The sequence below is a fragment of the Theropithecus gelada genome, chromosome 11 (assembly GCF_003255815.1).
Source record: "Theropithecus gelada isolate Dixy chromosome 11, Tgel_1.0, whole genome shotgun sequence".
NCBI lineage: Eukaryota > Metazoa > Chordata > Mammalia > Primates > Cercopithecidae > Theropithecus > Theropithecus gelada.
In genome coordinates, this window is record NC_037679.1 from 9,606,715 (window position 1) to 9,630,673 (window position 23,959).

General features: G+C 42.8%; 1 protein-coding gene across 26 annotated transcripts in view; it reads left to right on the forward strand.

Moving 5' to 3' along the window:
• The window catches only part of LARP4 (La ribonucleoprotein domain family member 4), an 84,355-nt gene that overhangs the window by 12,257 nt on the left and 48,139 nt on the right, over positions 1-23,959 (forward strand). For 12 of the 26 annotated variants that reach the window (XM_025401769.1, XM_025401788.1, XM_025401780.1 and 9 more), the window contains 3 exons: positions 16,083-16,230; positions 17,386-17,541; positions 19,529-19,604. In XM_025401769.1, coding sequence (XP_025257554.1) covers positions 16,083-16,230; positions 17,386-17,541; positions 19,529-19,604 — 380 coding nt within the window. Of the gene's footprint in view, positions 1-181; positions 231-4,472; positions 4,555-16,082; positions 16,231-17,367; positions 17,542-19,528; positions 19,605-23,959 lie in introns of all 26 variants that reach the window. The other 14 variants (XM_025401772.1, XM_025401782.1, XM_025401787.1 and 11 more) reach the window with 9 other exon arrangements.

Sequence of the window (23,959 nt, forward strand, 5' to 3'; positions counted from 1 at the left end):
GTTACTTTGGAAGAAATGACAGGTGTTTTTTTTTTTGTTTTGTTTTTCCCCCTAAGTAAGTGCTTGTAACTTAGTAGTAGCCCTCTCAGTATTGGAGATATAAAAATTGAACCTGGATGATTGATCTGTCATGGGGCAAAATACATTTAATCAATTTATACATTTTATTTCTGTTTTACAGCATTTATGGGGTTAAGTGGCATGGGATTTCTGTTTCTGATAGTAAATAGGTAAGTAAAACAAAAGGTTATGTATGTCCAAAGGGATGGTTTTACCGTATTTATGGTGATTTTCTTCCTAACTCTTGGTTCTATTACCTTAGTCTATAATTTCTTAGGACAGGAAGATATCCTTTTCACAAGAAGTTGATGGTTCTCTTTTTTCCTTTCATTTTTCTCTCTCTGAAGGTAGAATTTAGCATTAAATGGGACAATAATCAGGACTGCCTTTGGCTTATTTGGGGATGACATATTGCTTAGAAATGAGGGTGGTGATTGAACCAGCAGTTTTACAGATAGTTTATTTTTATTTATTTATTTATTTATTTTGTTTTTGAGACAGAGTTTTGTTCTTGTTGCCCAGGCTGGAGTGCAATCTTGGCTCACTGCAACTTTTGCCTCCCAGGTTCAAGTGATTCTCCTGCCTCAGCCTCCCGAGTAACTGGGATTATAGGCATGTGCCACCACACCCAGCTAATTTTGTATTATTAGTAGAGACGGGGTTTCTCCTTGTTGGTTAGGCTGGTCTCGAACTCCTGACCTCAGTTGATCTGCCTGCCTCAGCCTCCCAAAGTGCTGGGATTACAGGCGTGAGCCACCACGCCCAGCCTACAGGTAGTTTAGATCTTTTTCTTGAATATCTATGTGCTGGCATATTATGTATATGTTGGCAGATAGTTTAGCATGCATTTGGACAATTTACATCGTTTAGTAGATATTTATACAACTGTGTAATCTCAAGGGCTTCTAATCCTGTGGAAGTGAGCAAGATTTTGATGGCAGTCTAAACTGTGGTGAGAAGATGAATAAAACTTGGCTATTGGCTGGACGTGGTGGCTCACGCCTGTAATCCCAGCACTTTGGAGGCCAAGGCGGGTGGATCACAATGTCAGGAGTTTGAGACCAGCGTGACCAACATGGTGAAACCGCGTCTCTACTGAAAATACAAAAATTAGCCAGACATGGTGGTGGGTGCCTGTGATCCCAGCTACTCAGGAGGCTGAGGCGGAGACTCGCTTGACCCCATGAGGCAGAGGTTGCAATGAGCTGAGATCATGCCACTGCACTCCAGCCTGGGCGACAAAGTGAGACTCCGTCTCAAAAAAAAAAAAAAAAAAATTTTATTGGCTATCTAGAATCTAAATGAAAAGATAGATTTTATTCTAGCTAAACTGACTTAGGGGCTGCCAGCCATCAGTGAACGTATTAGCATGCAAAAAGACATCACTTTGGAGATTGTAAGAATTTTAGTTGTATATGGATGCTATTATACACAATTAAAATACACTGTAAAGTATTTATTTTACGGTATCACAGATAGTGAACATTTCCCATACTTTCTAAAAATTTTTCTCCATTTTTCAAAACTTTTTAGAGATAATTCAGTCTTGCCTTGTTCAGGGATATGTCTTGAGGGATGTGTCATGGATTTCATTATGTGAACATCAGAAAATATTTACACAAATCTAGATGGTATAGCCTACTACGCACCTAGGCTATATGGTATGGCCATTATAATCTTGTGGGACCACTGTTGTACATGCAGTTTGTGCTTGATCAAAATGTCATTAATGTAGCACATCACTGTAATTATAGATTCATGAAGTTGCAAAACAGGGTACAATGTGGTCCTGTGAAGTCGTTGCTCAGTTTCTCATTGTAGTAGCACCTTCCATAACTATACTATGGTATAATGAGCAGCAAATTAACATTGATACAGTCCACAGAACTTACTCAGATTTTAACAATTTTCCGTACAATCTGGTTTTAAGGATCTGGTATATTCTATTTTATGGATGAACTACAGTTCACCTCTATGGTTGGATGTGTGTAAAATTAGTGTGGTAAGCATCCTTGCACTTAACATGTTTTTATATATCTCAGTTTCTTGCGAGTAAATCTGACAAGTACAATTTTTGGATCAAAATTGTGTATTTAAGGGTTTTAATAAACATTGCCAATTCTTCAGAAGAGTTATACAAATTATAGCAATGAACTGATTTTTCCTTTTCATGCTTATCAAAATAGTATTGAATCTGGGCTATTGAATAGGGTAAAAATGATATTTTATGATAATCTATTCCAGTCTGTCCTTTGCACATTTTCCCTGTTCGGCAAACAATCTTGGTAATTTGTAATTCTGTTGTTTTAACAGTATTGTAACCTTTCAGGTCTTTTCTGTTTTTGTTGTTGTTGCTGTTGTTGTGTTGTTCTGTTGAGACAGGGTCTTGCTCTGTCATTCAGGCTGGAGTGCAGTGGCATGATCTTGGCTTATTGCAACCTCCTCCCATTCTCAAGCCATCCTCTTGTCTCAGCCTTCTGGGTACCTGGAACTAGAGGTGTATGCTGCCATGCCTGGCTAATTCTTGTGATTTTGTAAAGACAGGGTTTCGCTGTGTTGTCCAGGCTGATCTTGAATTCCTGGGGTTAGGCAATCCCTCAGCCTTAGCCTCCAGAAGTGCTGGGATTACAGACATGCACCACTGTGCCTAGCCTATACCTGTATATTTATCTCTACAGTGATTTTGTTTGTTAATACAAATGGTAATATAAAGTGCTTATTGTTTTGCAGCTTTACTTTTTTCACTGAACAGTATGCATTGGAACAATTTCCATGTTGGTGAATGTGTCCTATTTTGGTTTTCTTAAACTTTTATGGCATTCCACATTAAGAGATAGACCATATTTAACTATTCATCTGTAGGTGGACGTTTAGGTGGTGTTCAGTTTTTCTCTTGTGGGTTCAATACTGCACTATACAACCTTTAATATGTCTTCTTGTGTGCATCAGTGGCTTTTAAAATGTATAGTGTTGGCCGGGTGCAATGGCTCACGCCTGTAATCCCAGCACTTTGGGAGGCTGAAGCAGGCAGATCACGGGGTCAGGAGTTCAAGACCAGTCTGACCAATGTTGTGAAACCCTGTGTCTACTAAAAGTAAAATATTAGCCGAGCGTGGTGGCGCACACCTGTAATCCGAGCTACTCAGGAGGCTGAGGCAGGAGAATCGTTGAGGCTGAGGCGGAGGTTGCAGTGAGCCAAGATCGCGCCATTGCACACCAACCTGGGCAACAGAGCGAGAGATCTGTCTCAAAAAAATAAATAAATGAATAAAATAAAATGTGTAGTCTTAACTAGGCTGGTGAAAGATATAAATATGCCTGGAGAAGTACTGCTTGTCTTTATGCCGTAGACCTTACACTTTGAGTATTCTTGGCACCATTCATTATCAGGGAGACATCAGATTTTGAGGTAGCGTACTGTTGAATATATTTATTAATTATTTTGATCAGTTATTAAATATTTAATGAAATAGTGTACCCCATCAGGAGAAAATGTTTTTGAGCATAGTCCTCCAATATTTGGATATTTGTAAGTTAATTATATATGACATATTTTGTGTGTTAAATATTAGCCTTAGTCTCTTATTGTGAATATTTGTCATGTCAGAAGCCTTCCAATTTTTGGTTGTATGTCTACATTTGCAAAATTGCCCATGTTATGGGTCAGGCCTCCTCAGTATGTGTACTAGTGAAAACTTCAATTCCCAGCTTCTCCCTTTTTTTTTTTTTTTTTTTTTTTGAGACAGGCTCACTTTGTCACCCCGGCTGGAGTGCAGTGTCACCATCTTGGCTCACTGTAACCTCCACCTCCCAGGTGCAAGTGATCCTCCTGTCTCAGCTCTCCAAATGGCTGGGACTACAGGTGTGTGCCACCATGCCCAGCTAATTCTTGTGGGTTTTTTTGTAGTAGTGGGGTTTTGCCATATGGCCCATGGTGGTCTCAAACTAAGCTGAAGTGATCCACTTGCCTTGGACTCCCAAAGTGTTAGGATTATAGGCGTGAGCCACCGCCCCCACCCTCCATGTTTTCTTGGATGCAGATATGTGATCTGCAGACACACTCGGATGACTTCTCTTTGAAAGTACACAATGTAAGGAAGTGAAGGTTCTATTTATAACTTCCATTTTGCAGTTAGGAATGGCAGCAGGGTTGGTCAGCTTTAAGTGGAGGTAATAGTTGCAGATTCAGTTCTTAATAGAGGTGTGGCTTTGGTGCTGGCAGTAGTAAAGGTTATAATGGATTTGAATCTTGTTATTTAATGCCTGGTGGTGACAGGGATAGTGGTTTTCTCACCAGATCTTGTGCAACATTATTTTGGGTGATATTATCTTTGCATCTGTTTTTTCACCCCTCCTAGTGACAATTGGAGTACTGACACTCTCCTTTAAAAAGGAGAGTGTCCTTTAATAAGGAGAGTGTCCACTGCACCTTTCAGATGACCTGGTGCAGTGGCTCAACACCTGTAATCCCAGCACTTTGGTTTGGAGGCTAAGGTGGGTGAATCACTTAAGCTTGTGAGATTGAGACCAGCCTGGGCAACATGGTGAAATCCCATCTCTACTAAAAAAAAAAAAAAAAACCAAAGAAATTAGCTGGGCATGGTGTCACGTGCCTGTGGTCCTAGCTACTCAATAGGCTGAGGTTGGAGGATCCCTAGAACCTGGGAGGCAGAGGCTGCAGTGGGCCAAGATCACACCACTGCACTCCAGCCTAGGCCCTAGAGTGAGACCCCATCTCAAAAAATAACTACCTTTCAGTCTGGGCATGGTGGTGCATGCCTGTAATCCCAGCACTTTGGGAGGCCGAGGCGGGCTGAGAGATTGAAATCAGGAATTCAAGGCCAGCCTGTACAACATGATGAAATCCTGTCTACAAAAAGTACAAAAATTTACCAGATGTGGTGGCATGTGGCTGTAGCTTAGGAGGCTGAGGTGGGAGTATTGGTTGATCCTGGGAGGTTGAAGCTGCAGTGAGCTGAAGTGCCACTGTACTCCAGCCTGGGCAAAAGAGTGAGACCCTGTTTCAAAAATAAAACAAAACCCTCTGCTTAATTTAGCCAGAGTGGATTTGAATAATGATTGATTGTTTAAAAACTTTGAGATACTTTTGGTACAGCAAGCACTTTTTGCATGTATTTATAGTGGCAAATATGAAAGTGTCTCGCTTTTGAAAATTGCTAGTTATGCCGGGTGTGGTGGCTCACGCCTATAATCCCAGCACTTTGGGAGGCCGAGGTGGGTGGATCACGAGGTCAGGAGTTCAAGATCAGCCTGGCCAAGATGGTGAAACTCCATCTCTACTAAAAATACAAAAAATTAGCTGGGCATGGTGGTGGGCGCTTGTAATCCCAGCTACTTGGGAGGCTGAGGCAGAGAATTGCTTGAATCCGGGAGGTTGAGGATGCAGTGAGCTGAGATCGCGTCACTGCACTCCAGCCTGGGCTACACAGCAAAACTCCTGTCTGAAAAAAAAAAAAAAAGGAGGCCGGGCGCGGTGGCTCACGCCTGTAATCCCAGCACTTTGGGAGGCCGAGGCGGGCGGATCACAAGGTCAGGAGATCGAGACCACGGTGAAACCTCGTCTCTACTAAAAATACAAAAAAATTAGCCGGGCGCGGTTGTGGGCGCCTGTAGTCCCAGCTACTCGGGAGGCTGAGGCAGGAGAATGGCGGGAACCCGGGAGGCGGAGCTTGCAGTGAGCTGAGATCCGGCCACTGCACTCCAGCCTGGGCGACAGAGCGAGACTCCGTCTCACAAAAAAAAAAAAAAAAAAAAGGAAAGAAAAAAGAAAATTGTTACTTATAAGTTCTTAAGTAGTACTTTGATACTTCTCCTGGTGGGGCTGTTTGAAAACTAGTTGGTTTCTCCCTGAGCTACTTACCATATGAGGAAGTTGTGAATTAGCATCTCTAATCCAAGACGTTGCTATAGTTATTCATGGTGCTACTTCAAAGATGCTTTAGCTCCCCACGTAAGGGTTGTTATCTTGTTACTGGTTTTGCTATTGTAAAAGCTTCTAGCAGCCATGAAACCGAAAGCCAGGAAGCACTACAAAGCAAAAGACTTCTGTTTTAATTAATTAATTGATTAATATTTTGAGATGGAGTCTCACTCTGTTACCCAGGCTGGAGTGCAGTGGCACAGTCTTGGGTCAGTGTAGCCTCTGCCTCCAGGTTTAAGTGATTCTTCTGCCTCAGCCTCCCAAGTGGCTGGGACTACAGCCACACGCTAACATGCCTGGATCATTTTTTTCTTCTCTTTTTGAGATGGAGTTTCAATCCTGTTGCCTAGGCTGGAGTGTAATGGTGTGATCTTGGTTCACTGCAACCTCCGCCTCCTGGATTCAAGCGATTCGCCTGCCTCAGCCTCCCAAATAGCTGGGATTACAGGCACCCACCACCACGCCTGGCTAATTTTTGTATTTTTAGTAGAGATGGGGTTTCACCACATTGGCCAGGCTGGCTTGAACTCCTGACCTCAGGTGATCCACCTGCCTTGGTCTCCCAAAGTGTTGGGGATTACAGGTGTGAGCCACCGCGCCCGACCTAATTTTTGTATTTTTATTGAAAAGTGTCAGTGTTTCACCATGTTGGCCAGGCTGGTCTCGAACTCCTGACCTCAAGTGGGTCCATCAACCTTCGCCTCCCAAAGTGCTGGGATTACAGGCGTGAGCCACTGTGCCTGGCCTAGGCGTTATACTCTTAAAGATAGAGAAGCAGAATGATTACATAATGATTGGGTGGCAGAATGAAGTTAATTTTTTTTTCCTGTTATACCATAATTGTCTCAGTTTTTGGAATTACTCTTTAATTTAGCTTTAAGAAAAAATACTGGTATTACTTTCTTGAAATATAATGAACGAGCTATTCTGAGAATACCTCATGGCTCTTTTCAGTCTTTACCTCCTGGACTCAAGTGATCCTCTTGCCTCAGGCTCTCAAGTAGCTCTCAAGTAGGCATGTGCCACTACGTCTGGCTAATTTTTTAAGTATTTTGTAGAGACAGGGTTTTGCCACGTTGCCCAGGCTGGTCTTGAACTCCTGAGCTCAAGCAATTTGCCTGCCTCAGCCTCGCATAGTGTTGGGATTAAAGGCATGAGTCACCATGCCTGGCCCTTTTTGTTTTGTTTTTTGAGACAGTCCCACTTTGTCATCCAGGCTGTAGTACAATGGTGTGATCTTGGCTCACTAGCCTCAGTCTCCCAGACTCAAGCAATCCTCCAGCCTTAGCCTCCCAAGTAACCGGAACTATAGATGTGTACCACCACCGGCTAAGTTTTTAACCTTTTTTGTAGAGATGGGGTCTTCCTATGTTGCTAAACTGGACTTGAACTTCTGGTTTCAAGCAGTCCTCCCGTCTTGGCCCCTGAAAGTGCTGGGATTACAAGTGTCAGCCATTGCTAATTGAACACATATAAAGTTTTTTTAAAGCAGAGATTTAAGCTGGTAAAAAAGCAAATGAGGCTGGACATGGTGGTTTATGCCTGTAGCCCCAGCACTTTGGGAAGCTGATGCATGAGGATCACTGTAGCCCAGGCATTCAAGACCAGCCTAGGCAACATGACAAAACCCCGTCTCTGTAAAAAATACAAAAAAATTAGCTGGGCTTGGTGTCATGCACCTGTAATCCCAGGTACTTGGGAGGTTGAGAAGTTGGAGGATTGTTTCAGCTTGGAGGTTGAGGCTGCAGTGAGCCTTGATGGTGCCACTGTACTCCAGCCTGGGCAACAGAGTGAGACCCTGTCTTAAAAAAGGTAGGAAAAAAAACCCCAAACTTTCCCAGAGAAAAGCACACTTGACAGTTTTAGCTTTGGCTCTGGGTTGGTGCAGGAAAGGTCTTTGATGATTCTAACCACAGATCCTCTTTGATACCAGAGTATTGCTAGATTTTGCACTACCTATTATTTCCAAAAAACTCCAATTGAAAATTTAAATCTAGTCCAGATTGGTAGTCTTCCTAGCAGACGTCTAGCAGAAGTAAAATCATCTCCTTAAGAGCCAGTTTAGGCCTGTTGTGGTGGGTCATACCTATAATCCCAGCACTTCCGGAGGCCAAGGTGAGATGATCCTTTGAGACCAGGAGTTCAAGACTGGCTAGACAACATAGCCACACCCCATCTCAACAAAAACAAAAACAACGTATCCACGTGGTGGCTCAAACCTGTAGTCCTAGCTGGTCACCAGGCTGAGGTGGGATGATTGCTTGAGCCCAGGAGTTTGAGACTGCAGTGAGCTGTGATCATGCCGCTGTGCTCCAGCCTGGGCAACAGAGTGAGACCCTGTCTAAAAAAAGCCCATGTAAACGTAATATTTGATAAAATTATTACAAAGTTCTAAGAAAAATGGCCTTACAGTGTAAAATTATGAAGCATGTAAGTCATTAGGATCATGATTTAGCAGAAAAAACAAGTCACAAAATTAAGCCCTCAAAATTACAAATATTGGAATTATCATCAAGTGTAGACTACACAATTAAAATGTTTGATATGCTTAAAAGAAGAAAAAAGATGGGCCAGAAACAAAAAAGTTGATCAGATAGATTTGAGGAAAGAGCTAAAAGGAACTTTAAGAAATGAAAAATATAAAAAGGGAGCTTAGAAACTTCACAAGTTGAACAGCAAGTTAGAAACTTGGGAAAATTGGCGAACTGGAAGAAAGATCGTAAGAAATTGTTCAGAATGCAACTAGAGAGACAACAAAATGGAAAATAGGAAAGAACTTGATACATGGAACATGATGACAAGGTAGCATATATTTTATTGGAGTTTCAGAAGGAAATAATAGAGCAGTTGGTGAAGAGTGAATATTTTAGGAGAGAATGGCTGAGAATTTTACAGAATTGATGAAATATTTCAGGAGTTCTGCGGATCCCAGTTATATCAAATAAAAAACAATTTCGCACTTAGACTTTTAATGATTGTAAAGCCTCATTAATAAATCAGAGTAGAGAGAGATTAAGAATGGCAGTTAACCTGATGGCCGATTGCTTGTTAGCCATCGTATAAACCAGAAAGTACAGGATGTCTTTTAGGTGCCTGAAAGGGGTTATATGCCTATTGAGAATTCTGTGTATGGCAAGGATGGTTAAAAATGTATTTTCAGAGAAAGCACAACTTGAGAGAATTTACTAAGAAGTTCTGAATGATATCCTTTGGGTAGGTGGTAAATTATTTCAAAGAAAACTCCGAGATGCAAGAAAGAATAATGAACAAAGAAAATGGTCAGCATTCATGTAAATTTAAGTAAATGTTGACTGGTATAAAACTAAAATAATAGTATGTATTTAATATATTTGAAGGTACAGAATAATCTTTGCTTTTTTTTTTTTTTTTTTTGGAGAGATGGAGTCTCTCTCTGTCACCCAGGCTGGAGTGCAGTGGTGTGATCTCGGCTCACTGCAACCTCCACCTCCCAGGTTCAAGCGATTCTACTGCCTCAGCTTCCCAAGTGATTGGGACTACAGGTGCACGCCACCACGTCCAGCTAATTTTTGTATTTTTTTAGCAGAGACGGGGTTTCACTGTATGTTGGCCAAGCTGGTCTCGAACTCCTGACCTCATGATCCGCCCGCCTTGGCCTCTCAAAGTACTTTGATTACAGGCGTGAGCCACTGTACCCAGCCTGCTTTTAATGTACTTTAATATGCTTTGTTTTGAAAAAAATCAGTAATAGAAGCAATAATCTTAAATTTTGTATTTTTTTATGACTCAAAGCAGCATTTTAATAGAATGTTTTAGGCTGGGTGCGGTGGCTCACACCTGTAATCCCAGCACTTCGGGAGGCTGGGGCAGTAGGATCAAGAAGTCAGGAGTTCGAGACCAGCCTTGACAATATGGTGACATCCCGTCTCTACTAAAAATACAAAAATTAGCTGGGCGTGGTGGCACACACCTATAATCCCAGTTTCTCGGAAGGCTGAGGCAGGAGAATCGCTTGAGATTGCAGTGAGCCAAGATCTTGCCGCTGCACTCCAGCCTGGGCAACAGAGCAAGACTCCGTCACAAAAAAAAAAAAAAAAAGAATGTTTTGTAAGTGGGGAGAAAACCAATCTGGTCTAGTTACTGTGGCAGATCATGTTTTCTTCCAGCCTATAACCACATGCTTAGGTACTTCTTGCAATTGTAATCATTCTGTGGTTAATCCTTTGTTTCTGGAGTCAGGCTGCCTTGGGTTTGAATCCTTCCTTCATATTTCATCTTTCTATGTCTTTAATTGGGTTTGTTATTACTCCGTACCTCTCATAATGGGATAATCTATAAAAGAGAGATACTAATACTTACATTGGTTGTTTTGTTTTGTTTTTGAGACGGAGTCTTGTTTTGTCACCCAGGTTGGAGTGCAGTGGCGTGACCACCGCTTACTGCAACCTCCGCCGCCCGGGTTCAAGTGATTCTCCTGCCTCAGCCTCCTGAGTAGCTGGGACTACAGGCACCCGCCACCACGACTGGCTAATTTTTTTGTTTTTGGTAGAGACAAGGTTTCATCATGTTGGACAGGTTGGTCTCACACTCCTGACCTCAAGTGATCTGCCTGCCTTGGCCTCCCAAAGTGCTAGGATTACAGGCTTGAGCCACCGCAGCCGGCCTACATTGTTTTAAAAAGTAGGGGAGATGACACATAAAAAGCATTCTGTACAGTGCCTAGCCCACAGAATTGTTTTAACACTTTTGCTTTTGTTATGGCAGTTACAGCTGTTTTTTCCACTCTTGTGTGTAAAAGCATTTTCCAGTTTTTGTACATTTCCATACGTAATCAACCCTAAGATGCATATTTTTGCACATTTTAACTTTGAAAATTGGGATACATCTTAAAATATTTGGTGTGTGATAGCTGAATAAACAGCAGTTTTTTCTTTGTGATATTAGTATCCCATCCGATTTATAAAATGCTTTAATGTGATATCTTTATAATTTTGGATTGCTGTGTAATACTTAGTTAGTATATCGTTTCCTGTATTCCTCATCTGTTTAAACAGGGTTATTTGCATTTCTTAGCATTCAAAAATAATGCTAATATATGTAGAAATATGAGTTGAATCATTTTATATAGTCTCCATAAAAGGATTTTCGCCAACTCTGTGCCAGTTGGGAAATTATTATATTATCATCATTATTATTTTTTTTTTTTTGAGATGGAGTCCCCCTCTGTTGCCCAGGCTGGAGTGCCATGGGGCAGTCTTGGCTCACTGCAACCTCTGACTCCTGGGTTCAAGCGATTCTCTCGCCTCAGTCTCCCGAGGAGGAATCCCGCCACCATGCTTGGCTAATTTTTTTATGTGTTTAGTAGTGATGGGGTTTCGTCATGTTGGCCAGGCTGGTCTTGAACTCCTGACATCAGGTCATCCGCCCGCCTCAGCCTCCCAAAGTGTTGGGATTACAGGCGTGAGCCATGGCACCCGGCTGGGAAATTATTCTTAGGGGCTTTGCCAAACTAGTAAATATAAATAGTACTTTATTTTTCCTATTTATGTCCATGCATTTATACTTTTAAAAAATTTTTATTTTCTTAGTCTTTTTAGGTTTTTTAGGTTTCAGTTTTATAGCATGCTGTAGTCATCTTTTGTAATTTTATGTTTCTTCAAAGCTAATTTTCTATGACATCATAGTTTACATTTAACTTCACTTATGCAGTGATTTTGATAGAATGCATCGGTGTTTGTGTAGTATACTTTTGAGGGTGAGACAGCAGAATTGCCTTCCATTCAAAACTGACATGCTTTATAAAAAAGTATATGCAGTGTTTTCTTTTTTGAGACGGAGTCTTGCTCTGTCACCCAGGCTGGAGTGCAGTGGCATAATCTCGGCTCACCACAACCTCCGCCTACAAGGTTCAGGCGATGCTCCTGCCTCAGCCTCCAGAGTAGCTGAGATTACAGGTGCACACCACCACGCCTGGCTAATGTTTGTATTTTTGGTAGAGATGGGATTTTTGCCATATTGGCCAGGCTGATATCGATCTCCTGACCTCATGATCCGCCTGCCTCAGCCTCCCAAAGTGCTAGAGTTAACAGGTGTGAGCCAGTGTGTGCCTGGCCTGTAATTTTTTTTTGTTTTTTAAGACGGAGTCTTGCTCTTGTCACCCAGGCTGGGGTGCAATGACGTGATTTTGGCTTACTGCAACCTTCAGCTCCTCGGTTCAAGCGATTCTCCTGCCTCAGCCTCCTGAGTAGTAGCTGGGATTACAGGTGCCCGCCACCACACCCAGCTAATTTTTGTATTGTTTAGCAGAGACAGGGTTTTACCATGTTGGTCAGGCTCATCTCGAACTCCTGACCTCAGGTGATCCACCTGCCTTGGCCTCCCAAAGTTCTGGAATTACAGGCATGAGCCACTGCACTCAGCCATGTAATTTTTAAAATAAGGACTTCTTGACCCACTGTAGTGTCTCATGCCTGTAATCCCAGTGATTTGGGAGGCTGAGTTTGAGAGGATCTATTGAGGCCAGGAGTTTGAGACTAGCCTGGGCAACATAATGAAAACCCAATTTTGCCAAAATTTTTTTTTAATTAGTGGGGCATGGTGTTCCAGGCCTGTAGTCCTAGCTACTTAGGAGGTTGAGGCAAGAGCATCATTTGAACCCCGGAGTTTGAGGCTACACTGAGCTATGAGCACACCACTGTACTCCAGCCTGGATGACAGAGTAGACCCTGTCTATAAAAATAGTAAAAATAAAAATGTTTTACCTCGGGCCGGGCGCGGTGGCTCAAGCCTGTAATCCCAGCACTTTGGGAGGCTGAGACGGGTGGATCATGACGTCAGGAGATTGAGACCAGCCTGGCTAACACGGTGAAACCCCGTCTCTACTAAAAAAATACAAAAAACTAGCCGGGCGAGGTGGCGGGCGCCTGTAGTCCCAGCTACTCGGGAGGCTGAGGCAGGAGAATGGCGTAGACCAGGGAGGCGGAGCTTGCAATGAGCTGAGATCCGGCCACTGCGCTCCAGCTGGGCGACAGAGCGAGACTCCGTCTCTCAAAAAAAAAAAAAAATTGTTTTACTTCAATTTACAGTTAACAAAATTGAGGCTCAGAAGAGTTAAGAAATTTTGCCAAGATCACACAATAATAAAAAGTTCATATTAGAGCTGTTTTTGGATTCAGGAGTGACTCCAGCATCTCAATCATTGTGTGTTTAGATGAAGATTATTAAACTACCTTGAGGCTGGGTGCGGTGGCTCCCGCCTGTAATCCCAGCACTTTGGGAGGCCGAGGACGGTGGATCACCTGAGGTCAGGGGTTTGAGGCCAACTTGACTAACATGGTGAAACCTTGTCTCTACTAAAAACACAAAAATTTGCCCAGCGTGGTGCCGGGCCCTTGTAATCCCAGCTACTCAGGAGGCTGAGGCAGGAGAATAGCTTGAACCCAGGACAGGGAGGTTGCAGTGAGCCAAGATTGCACCACTGCACTCCAGCCTGGGCAACGGAGCGAGACACTGTCTCAAAAAAAAAAAAAGCTACCTTGAAATGATGATCTTGTCACATAACTACTCTACATAGCAACTCTTTGAGTAAGGGGTATTTCTAATAGGTATATGGCCCTTTCACTGTATCCTTTTCAAATAAGTAAATGAATGTTGTACTCCTTGTATTTATTGGGATTTAATGTTTGATCGTTTGTTTCTGAGAGCTGTACCTTTAACATTTGCCGTCTTCTTGGGTAGGCGTGTATCTGGTATTCTCAGAATGGAGGAAAGAGAGGGAGAGAATAAGTGTGTAAATACATACGTTTTCTCCTATTGAAAAATGCTTAATGTCAAATACTGTTGACATGGCAGGAGAGCTTGGCTATCACAAGCTACTCAGAGTTCTATTCTGCTATCAGTCAGAAATTATGTTGTACCCAAAAAGCTTGAGTTTATCACCCTTAGAGTTGGGCTTTGGCATCTTCATCATCTCTCTTATTGTCACCTACGGCATCAGTGCCAAAGCTCTCTAGGAGCCAGGAGCTGAGTCTTACTGAGGTGGACCCTAGCTTTGCCTGCCAGCTCTGCAATTTACTTCCTAGACCATTTGTGCCTCGGGACACAAACTAGTTTGTCACTGGAACCTCTCTGGGCCTGTCTCAGAATGGGATTAACATAAAGGAGTGGAACTGTTCAGCAGAGGCAGGGAGAAATAAGTGAGTTGCCTTCTCCTCAGCTTCTCTTTACCACCTTCCCTTGCCCATTTCCTCTTCCTTCCCCTGCCAGATTCCAGGGTTACAAATAGAGGCTTCTTTCTTCTGTTAAATTCCATTGTTACCCACCCTCGTTTGCCCTTCTCTAGAATCTCTCTACTCGCATATTGCGTCCCCTTCTGTACCTCCTTCTCCTCACCTCCACCCACTGTACCCAACCATCTTCCTGACCATGGAGGACATGAAGGGTTGAATGTCAGGATCAAATGTCAGGATCCCCCTCCCCTGAGGGAGGAGGATAGGGAGATCTCTGGGCTGAGGCTGCTGTCTCCTTCCCACTGTCCTTTCTGCAGGTCCTCAGATGGCACATGAGGGTGGGCTTGCTGCTGGCTAGGCATCCCACCTCCAGTCCACAGTGCTTAGTTGTACCTTTTATTATGCTATAATGTTTATTTGTTAGGGCATACACATGAATAGCAAGTTTCGTTAAAATAGATTATCCCCCTCCCCAACACACAAATTATGCGATACGTAAATGCCCACATCACATTCACCAGTCAACTCAGCTTCAAATCAGTGGCTACCAAAGGCAGAGCAGTGGGAGAGTACTACTCTCCTGTGGGTACAAAACAGATGTATTTTCTGTAGAGAATTTTGAAACAATAATAAAAATGACTGAAAGGTATACGCTTGTTATCCTACACTTGGAAATTCTAAAGCGTGTAAGTGATAAAATACTTCTCACTACTACCACCATTTCAAGGCGCAGACCCTGCTCTCAAGATATGAATGAACCTAGGCATGGAACAGGGCATTATGTTTGGTGTGTATGTGTGAGTGAGTGAGTGTGTGTGTGTGTGTTTTCTTTTTTGAGACGGAGTCTCACTCTGTCACCCAGGCTGAAGTGCAGTGGTACAAACTCAGCTACTCAGCTCATTGCAACCTTTCTCCCAGGCTCAAGCCATTCTCCCACCTCAGCATCCCGAGTAGCTGGGACTGCAGGTGCCCACCAACACGCCCGGCTAATTTTGTATTTTTTGTAGAGATAGCATTTCTCCGTGTTTGTTGCCCTGGCTGGTCTCGAACTCATGCGCTCAAGCGATCCGCCTGCCTTGGCCTCCCAAAGTGCTGGGATTATAGGAATGAGCCATCGTGCCCTGCCTCAAGAGAGTACCTTAAATGGCACTATTTAAAATAGTCATGCTGTGGACATTAAGAACATACACTTGCAGGACAGATTGAAAAAAAATTCCAATATAAAGCATATCACTGCTTTTAACTCGCGATAAAATTTCTAGTTATAGAATTGTTCAGACTCTAAAGTCTCTGTCACAGCTTAGATGGCAATAAAATATTTATATTTTATAATATTATAAATATATATAATCTGGAAAATTAGATAACTAAGAAATTTGCTGTAGATGCAAAAATACACAAGTGTCTCAAAAGTTATGTAAATATTTAAATTTTGTGACATTTGCAAGTAGGTTGGGGTAAAGCAATATTTCTCTTTTATTTATTTTTCTGAGACAGGGTCTCCTCTGTCACCTAGGCTGGAGTGTGATGGTGTGTTTACAGCTCACTGTAGCCTCGAACTTCCTGGGCTCATGTGATTCTCCTGCCTCAGCCTCCCAAAGTGCTGGGATTACAGGTGTGAGCCATTGCACCTGGGCAGTATTTCTGTTTTAATATTTAGAGATACCTATTTTTTATTATATAGGAAGCTAAATTTTATATAGATATTTCAAATTTTCAAGTTGATCACAAACTTTAGTATTATTTATTATTTGTTAAATGTAATTATTGGGTTTCTCTCCCGCTTTTAAGTAATGGAAAAGCGATTTTATCTAAATCTGTAATTTTCATGCTCTGATTTTAAAAATTTACAAATAGATCTTTCAATTATTTAGCAGGTAACATCTAAAGGAACTGGTTTAAATCCTAATGCCAAAGTATGGCAAGAAATTGCTCCTGGAAATACTGATGCCACCCCAGTAACTCATGGAACTGAAAGCTCTTGGCATGAAACAGCAGCTACATCAGGTGCTCATCCTGAGGGTAAGTCTTAAATATTTGGTCATAAAAATCACAGTTTGGTTAAATGTACGGCCAAGCAAGTTTACTGAACTTGAGATACATCCCCCCGCCTTTTTTTTTTTGAGACAGAGTCTCACTCTGTCACCCAGGCTGGAGTACAGTGGCACGATCTTTGCTCACTGCAACCTCCGCCTCCCCAGGTTCAAGCAATTCTCCTGCCTCAGCCTCCTGAGTAGCTGGGATTACAGGCGCCCGGCTTTGTCTCATGCCTGTAATCCCACATCTGGTTACCACACCCGGCTAATTTTTGTATTTTTAGTAGAGGCGGAGTTTTACCATGTTGTCCAGGCCGGTCTCGAACTCCTGACCTCAGGTGATCCGCCTACCTCGGCCTCCCAAAGTGCTGGGATTAAAGGCGTGAGCCACCGTGCCCGGCTGAACTTTTGTATTTTTAGTAGAGATGGAGTTTCTCCATGTTGGCCAGGCTGGTCTCGAACTCCTGACCTCAAGTGATCCACCCACCTCGGCCTCCCAAAGTGCTGGGATTACAGGTGTGGGCCACCATTCCTGGCCAGGATATATCCTTTGTTTATTTGATTAAGTATATTTATCAATTTGTTTTTCCTTTAAACATACTGCATCCAGGATTTATGTTTAACATGTGGTTTGTGTATAATTCTCATTTATACCCAACATGAATAGATTGCCATTGATTTCAAGTAGCAGCTGTGTCTTTGGGTCCAGCATGCAACCCGTCTATAATAATGATATTTATAAATTAGTTTTTATCTACCATCATTGACTCTGCTATTTACTCACTGTTCAACCTTGGGCGAATAACTTAATTTCTCTATGCTTTTTTCCTCCATCTGTAAAACAGAAGCAATCTTAATTACAGCACAGGATTTTCTGATAATTAAATGAATAAAGTGAATTGGAGTAGTCTGATACATAAATAATGCTATATACGTTTTAGCAATTGTTAATCATTTTAGTTTATCCGTAATTGTCAAAACTTTCTCCCTTGGAATGATAACTCTTGCTTAAAACCATGTGGACATACTCCGAACTGGTAGAATACCTTAAAATCTTTTTATAGGTGACATACTGACCAGGGTTCCTGAAAATAGAATTTAAATAATTCCCATTTACTTTCAGTGTCTCTCTTTAATACAGGTAATGCAGAGCTCTCAGAAGATACATGTAAAGAATATGAAGTAATGTATTCTTCGTCTTGTGAAACCACAAGAAATACTACAGGCATTGAAGAATCAACTGATGGGATGATTTTAGGACCAGAAGATCTGAGTTACCAAATATATGATGTTTCCGGTAAAGTTTATGGTTTTATTGTTAAAGTGGGAATTCAGTACAGGACACCCCCCCCCACCCATGGTCTCTTTATCCTTGTTCTGATAAACCTTTGGCATTATTTTCTTATTTGAAAAGAAGGTTATGTTAATGAAATGTTAGTTGATTGTTACATTGTTTTCAGATAACATGACATTTGTAATGTTAAAAGATTGTTTATGAGGGTTCTATTAAAGGAAAGTGTGAAATTAAAGATAATAGGAAAAAAGGCAGGGTGGCTCACACCTGTAATCCCAGCACTTTAGGAGGCCGAGGCGGGCAGATCTCTTGAGGTCGGGGGTTCGAAACTAGCCTGGTCAACATGGTGAAACACTGTCTTATACTGGAAAAAAAAAAATTAGCTGGGCGTGGTGGCATGCACCTGTAATCCCAAGATCATGCCACTGTACTCCAGCCTGGGTGACAGAGTGAAACTGTGTCTGAAAATAATTTTTACATATCTATATAGAAACAACTGCCGACTTTGAACATAGAGTTAAAGTGATACGGCAGGCAGTTGGTGTTTTTGTTGTTGTTGTTGTTTTTTTTTTTTTTTTTTTTTTTTTTTTTGGTTGGAGACGGAGTCTCGCTCTGTAGCCCAGGCTGGAGTGCAGTGGCCGGATCTCAGCTCACTGCAAGCTCCGCCTCCCGGGTTCACGCCATTCTCCGGCCTCAGCCTCCCGAGTAGCTGGGACTACAGGCGCCCGCCATCTCGCCCGGCTATTTTTTGTATTTCTTAGTAGAGACGGGGTTTCACTGTGTTCGCCAGGATGGTCTCGATCTCCTGACCTCGTGATCCGCCCATCTCGGCCTCCCAAAGTGCTGGGATTACAGGCTTGAGCCACCGCGCCCGGCCTGTTGTTGTTGTTTTTTGAGACGGAGTCGCGCTCTGTCACCTAGGCTGGAGTACGGTGGGGCGATCTCGGCTCACTGCAAGCTCTGCCTCCCGGGTTCACGCCATTCTTCTGCCTCAGCCTCCTGAGTAGCTGGGACTACAAACGCGCACCGCCATGCCCGGCTGATTTTTTGTATTTTTTTTTTTTTTTAGTAGAGACAGGGTTTCACCATGTTAGCCAGGATGGTCTCGATCTCCTGACCTCGTGATCCACCCACCTTGGCCTCCCAAAGTGCTGGGATTACAGGCGTCAGCCACCGCGCCCAGCCGTGGTGGTGGTGTTTTTTATTGTTACTGAGAGGGAGTCTCGCTCTGTTGCCCAGGCCGGAGTGCAGTGGCGTGATCTCGGCTCACTGGGATTGCAGGCACGCACCACCACACCCGGCTAATTTTGTATTTTTAGTAAAGATGGGGTTCCACCACATTGGCCAGGCCGGTCTCAATCCCTGACCTCAAGTAATCCACCTTCCTTGGCCTCCCAAAGTGCTGGGATTACAGGCGTGAGCCACCATGCCCGGCCTTTAAGTGCTTTTAGTATTGTGCTTTGTTAATTTTTTGATAAAAATAACTCTTAAACTAATATGAAATGTATCTGATGAAAGAATATCTAAGTTGAGAGAAATTAGTTAGACTTTGAACTATCCAAGTTATAAAAATAATAAAAAATACAGTTTGGGCCAGCCACAGTGGCTTACGCCTGTGGCCAAGGTAGGAGGATTGCTTGAGCCCAGGAGTTTGAGAACAGTCCGGGCAACATAATGAGAGCCTGTCTCTACAAAAAAATAAAAATAAAAAATTAGCTGGGTATCGTGGCACAAGTTTGTGGTCCTAGCTACTCAAGAAGCTATAGTGGGAGGATCATTTGAGCCCAGGAGGTTGAGGCTGTACTAAGCTGTGATCGCACCACTGTACTCTAGCCTGGGCAACAAAGGGAGACCCTGGTTCTCTCAAACAATAGCTTTGTGGTGAATTTTGATTGTAGATACTTTGTGGCTTCTGAGTACAACAGTATGTCAGATTTATCACGTCTGCTAACATGCTATTAACTTTTTTTCCCTCCTTTTCTACCATCAGGAGAAAGCAATTCAGCAATTTCTACAGAAGACCTAAAAGAATGTCTGAAGAAACAATTAGAATTCTGTTTTTCACGGTATTGCTATTTCCCCTTTACTGAATTTGATTAGTAGATGTAAAATATGTGTGAAATAGAGTACGAGGATGGTGATGATTATTTAACTAGTTTTTTTTATTTTTTATTTTCTTGAGACAGAGTCTCATGCTGTCGCTAGACTGGAGTGCAGTGGTGTGATCTTAGCTCACTGCAGCCTCCACCTCCCAGGTTCAAGAGATTCTCGTGCGTCAGCCTCCAGAGTAGCTGGGATTACGGACGTGTGGCCACCATGCCCAGCTAATATTTGTATTTTTAGTAGAGACGAGGTTTCACCATCTTGGCCAGGCTGGTCTCAAACTTGCAACTTCATGTGACCCGCCCTCCTCTGCCTCCCAAAGTGTTGGGATTACAGGCGTGTGGCACCACGCTCAGCCCTTTATCTAGATTTAAAAGTGTAGGGCCGGGCACCATGGCTCACTCCTGTACTCCCAGCACTTTGGGAGACTTCGGTGGCTGGATCACCTGAAGCCGGGAGTTAGAGACCTGCCTTACCAACATGGAGAAACCCTGTCTCTACTAAAAATGCAAAAATTAGCCGGACATGGTGGCACATGCCTGTAATCCCAGCTACTCAGGATGCTGAGGCAGGAGAATCACCTGACCCCAGAGGCGAAAGTTGCAGTGAGCCGAGATCGCACCATTGCACTCCAGCCTGGACAATAAGAGCGAAACTCCATCTCAAGGACAAAAAAAAAAAAAAAAAAAAAGTGTCGTCTCCAATCTGATATGCAAAGGATCTATTCTTAATATAAAGATAATGAGGTTTCCATTGGATGTTTTTTCTGTGAACATACTCAATTTTGGAATTGACAAAAAGAATTATTTCTTAATGCTTGTTTTAATAGTTGATTCTTACAACGTTAATCATAGAATCATTTTTGGCAAAATAGTAAGGAGTTGGATACATAATTTATATTGCCAGTGTCTTCTATTAAATAAGGAATCCTTTCAGGCAAACATTTCGAGAAGTCTTATTTACAGATAAGAATTATGGGCTGGGCGCAGTGGCTCATGCCTGTAATCCCAGCACTTTGGGAGGCCAAGGTGCGTGGATCACGAGGTCAGGGGTTCGAGACCAGCCTGGCCAACATGGTGAAACCCTGTCTCTAATAAAAATTAAAAATTAGCCGGGTGTGGTGGTGGGTGCCTGTAATCCCAACTACTTGAGAGGCGGCAGCAGGAGAATTGCTTGAACCTGGGAGGTGGAGGTTACAGTGAGCTGAAATTATTCCTGGGCTCTCCAGCCTGGGCAACAAGAATGAGACTCCACTTCAAAAACAAAGAAACAAAAACATTCACGTAATATTTACTTTAGCCTGCACTTTGGGAGGCCAAAGTAAGTGGATCACCTGAGGTCAGGAGTTCAAGACCAGCCTGGCCAGTATGGCAAAACCCCGTCTCTACTGAAAATACAAAAATTAGCGGAGTGTGGTAGCTTGCCCCTGTAGTCCCAGCTACTGGAGGCTGAGGCAGGAGAATTGCTTGAACCCAGGAGGTGGAGTTTGCAGTAAGCTGAGATTGCACCACTGCACTTCAGCCTGGGTGAATTTTACCTACTAACTAGATCATTTATGGGTCTGTTTCTATTGTCTGGGTTTCTACTCTTGAATTATCTGTCATAATTTACTGCCTTTTTGCATGTCTTGTAAATGTTGATTTTATGCTGTACATTACATACAACAGAACCATGGAAGATGCAGGTAATACAACTCTAGACAGAGTTTGAGCTTTTCTTCTGTTAGGCAGAGTGTGAAATGTTGATTGCTTCAATCCAATCAGAAATTGAGCTAGGTCGGGGCTGAGCAACAATTTTAATTAGACTCAGTTCACCTTTGATTTAGCTCTATTCCTTCTACATGGCCCTTTCAGGCTTTTGATTCAGAGCTTGGCAGTTTTGTGTCACCCTAATCTTACAAAACCAAGGAGATTTAGATCTGTAATGCAGAGGTTTGAGATTTAGCTCTTTAGCTTCCTACCCCATAGTGCTTGAAAATCTGGCAGTGTCTTGGCTGGGCACGGTGGCGCACGCCTGTAATCCCAGCACTTTGGGAGGCCACGGCGGGCGGATCACCAGAGGTCAGGAGTTCAGGATCAGCCTGGCCAACAAGATGAAACTCCATCTCTACTTAAAATACAAAAAATTAGCTGGGCATGTTGGTACGCACCTATAATCCCAGCTACTCAGGAGGCTGAGGCAGGAGAATCGCTTGAACCCAGGAGGTGGAGGTTGCAGTGAGCCAAGATCACGCCATTGCACTCCAGACTGGGGGACAAGAGCAAGACTTCGTCTCAAAAAAAAAAAAAGAAAATCTGGCAATGTCTTATGGGGGCGACCTGCGTTTTCAGCATTTTTGCTTGCACTCAGACTTACTCACGAGACCACGTAGATTTTACTGTCTTTTCAGCCTGACTTCCAATCTCCCATCTTCCTCCTTAAAACTCAGGAACCATCTTATGGGGAAAATCAGCTGTATTGGTGGCTCCCATAATTTCCGTTCATAATTCTAGTTCTATGCCCATTACACATACCACATACTTATACACAACTGCCTAGAGATCTGCTGGTTTCTCTATCGTCCAGTAGAATCTGAGTCAAGATCTGCAAATGCTCTCAGGAAGGAAAGATCTTCTTTGGGGCATTTTAGTCATTTTGTGCTTGAAGCTTCTACAACTTTCCCAGATCTCCAAAAACATGATCTTTTTTTTTTTTTGTGGTTTATCCCAGCTTTTTTAACTAAAAATGTTTTAAAAAGTGGTAGCTTTTGCAGTGGGACTAACTTTTGCAGTGGGAGCTCCTACTTGTCATGATCCATCACATTCCTACTCAGGACTGTGATATAGTTCCAGCCAGCTGGGTAATTGACATTTGTGGCTCAGCACAATTGCTGTTAATACATATCAGGTATTACTCATGAATAATCAAATCGTAGATGTTATATCCATTTACTTCTGACAAGGTACAGTTTCTTTAAGAATTTTGAGTCATTGTTTAAGAATAGACTCGCTAAATTTCAGAGTTCATTTAGGCTACAGCTTTTTAGTTTTGCAAAGATCATGTTTATGGTTGTCTTATTTTCAGATTCTTAAGGAATTTTTTTGTTTTTTTGGAGATGGAGTCTCACTCTGTCGCCCAGGCTGGAGTGCAGTGGCACGATCTTGGCTCACTGCAACCTCTACCTCCCGGGGCGATTTTTCTGCCTCAGCCTCCCAAATAGCTGGGAATACAGACACGCACCACCGTACCTGGCTACGTTTTGTATTTTTAATAGAGATGGGGTTTTATCATGTTGGCCAGGCTAGTCTCAAACTGATATCAGGTGATCCACCCACCTTGGCCTCCCAAAGTGTTGGGTTTACAGGTGTGAGCCCCCGCCCCTGGCCTTTATTTTAATAGAATTTGAATGTAAGCGCCTTTGAGCCTGCTCCTTGCCAGGCACTAGGCAGTTGAAATACATTATTGATTGAACAACAAAAGATCCTTTGCTTATAGGTTCTTGCAGTCAGAACCTATATTCTGACTGCAAGAGCACAAAACAAACATAATAAATAAGCAACTCAGAAGTATGTTAGGAGATAAGTGCTGTGGGAAGAAAATTGAATGCAAGGAGAGGAATCAGGAATGCTGGGGTGGTTGCAGTTTTAAATAGGGTGATCAGTACAGTACTTTTTGAGAAGAGGGCTTATAAGCAAAAACTTCCAGCTATTTATAGTCAGACTGCTTCAAAGAATATTTGATGTGAATAGCAAAGTGTGAATTTGATTTTACCTAAGTTTATTAAACAAGATTTTATGTGTAAGATGTAAGTGTTTGCATCTTTTTCATTTTGTTTATGTTTTGAGATGGAGTTTCACTCTTGTTGACCTGACTGAAGTGCAATGGTGCGCTCTCGGCTCACTGCAACCTCTGCCTCCCAGGTTCAAGTGATTCTCCTGCCCCAGCCCTCCGAGTAGCACCCACCACCAAGCGCAGCTAATTTTTTGTATTTTTAGTGGAGACGGAGTTTCACTATGTTGGCCAGGTTGGTCTTGAGCTCTTGACCTCTAATCATCCACCTGCCTCGGCATCCCAAAGTGCTAGGATTACAGGCACGAGCCACTGTGCCCAGCCAAGGTGTGCATTTATATAAGCGTGTTTGACTTGCATAATTTAAAATATATATTTTGGCCAGGGTGCAGTGGCTCACGCCTGTAATCCAAGCACTTTGGGAGGCCGAGGCGGGTGGATCACCTGAGGTTAGGAGTTTGAGACCAGCCTGGCCAACATGGGAAACACAATCTCTCCTAAATACAAAAAATTAGCCGGGCGTGGTGATTTATGCTTGTAATCCCAGCTA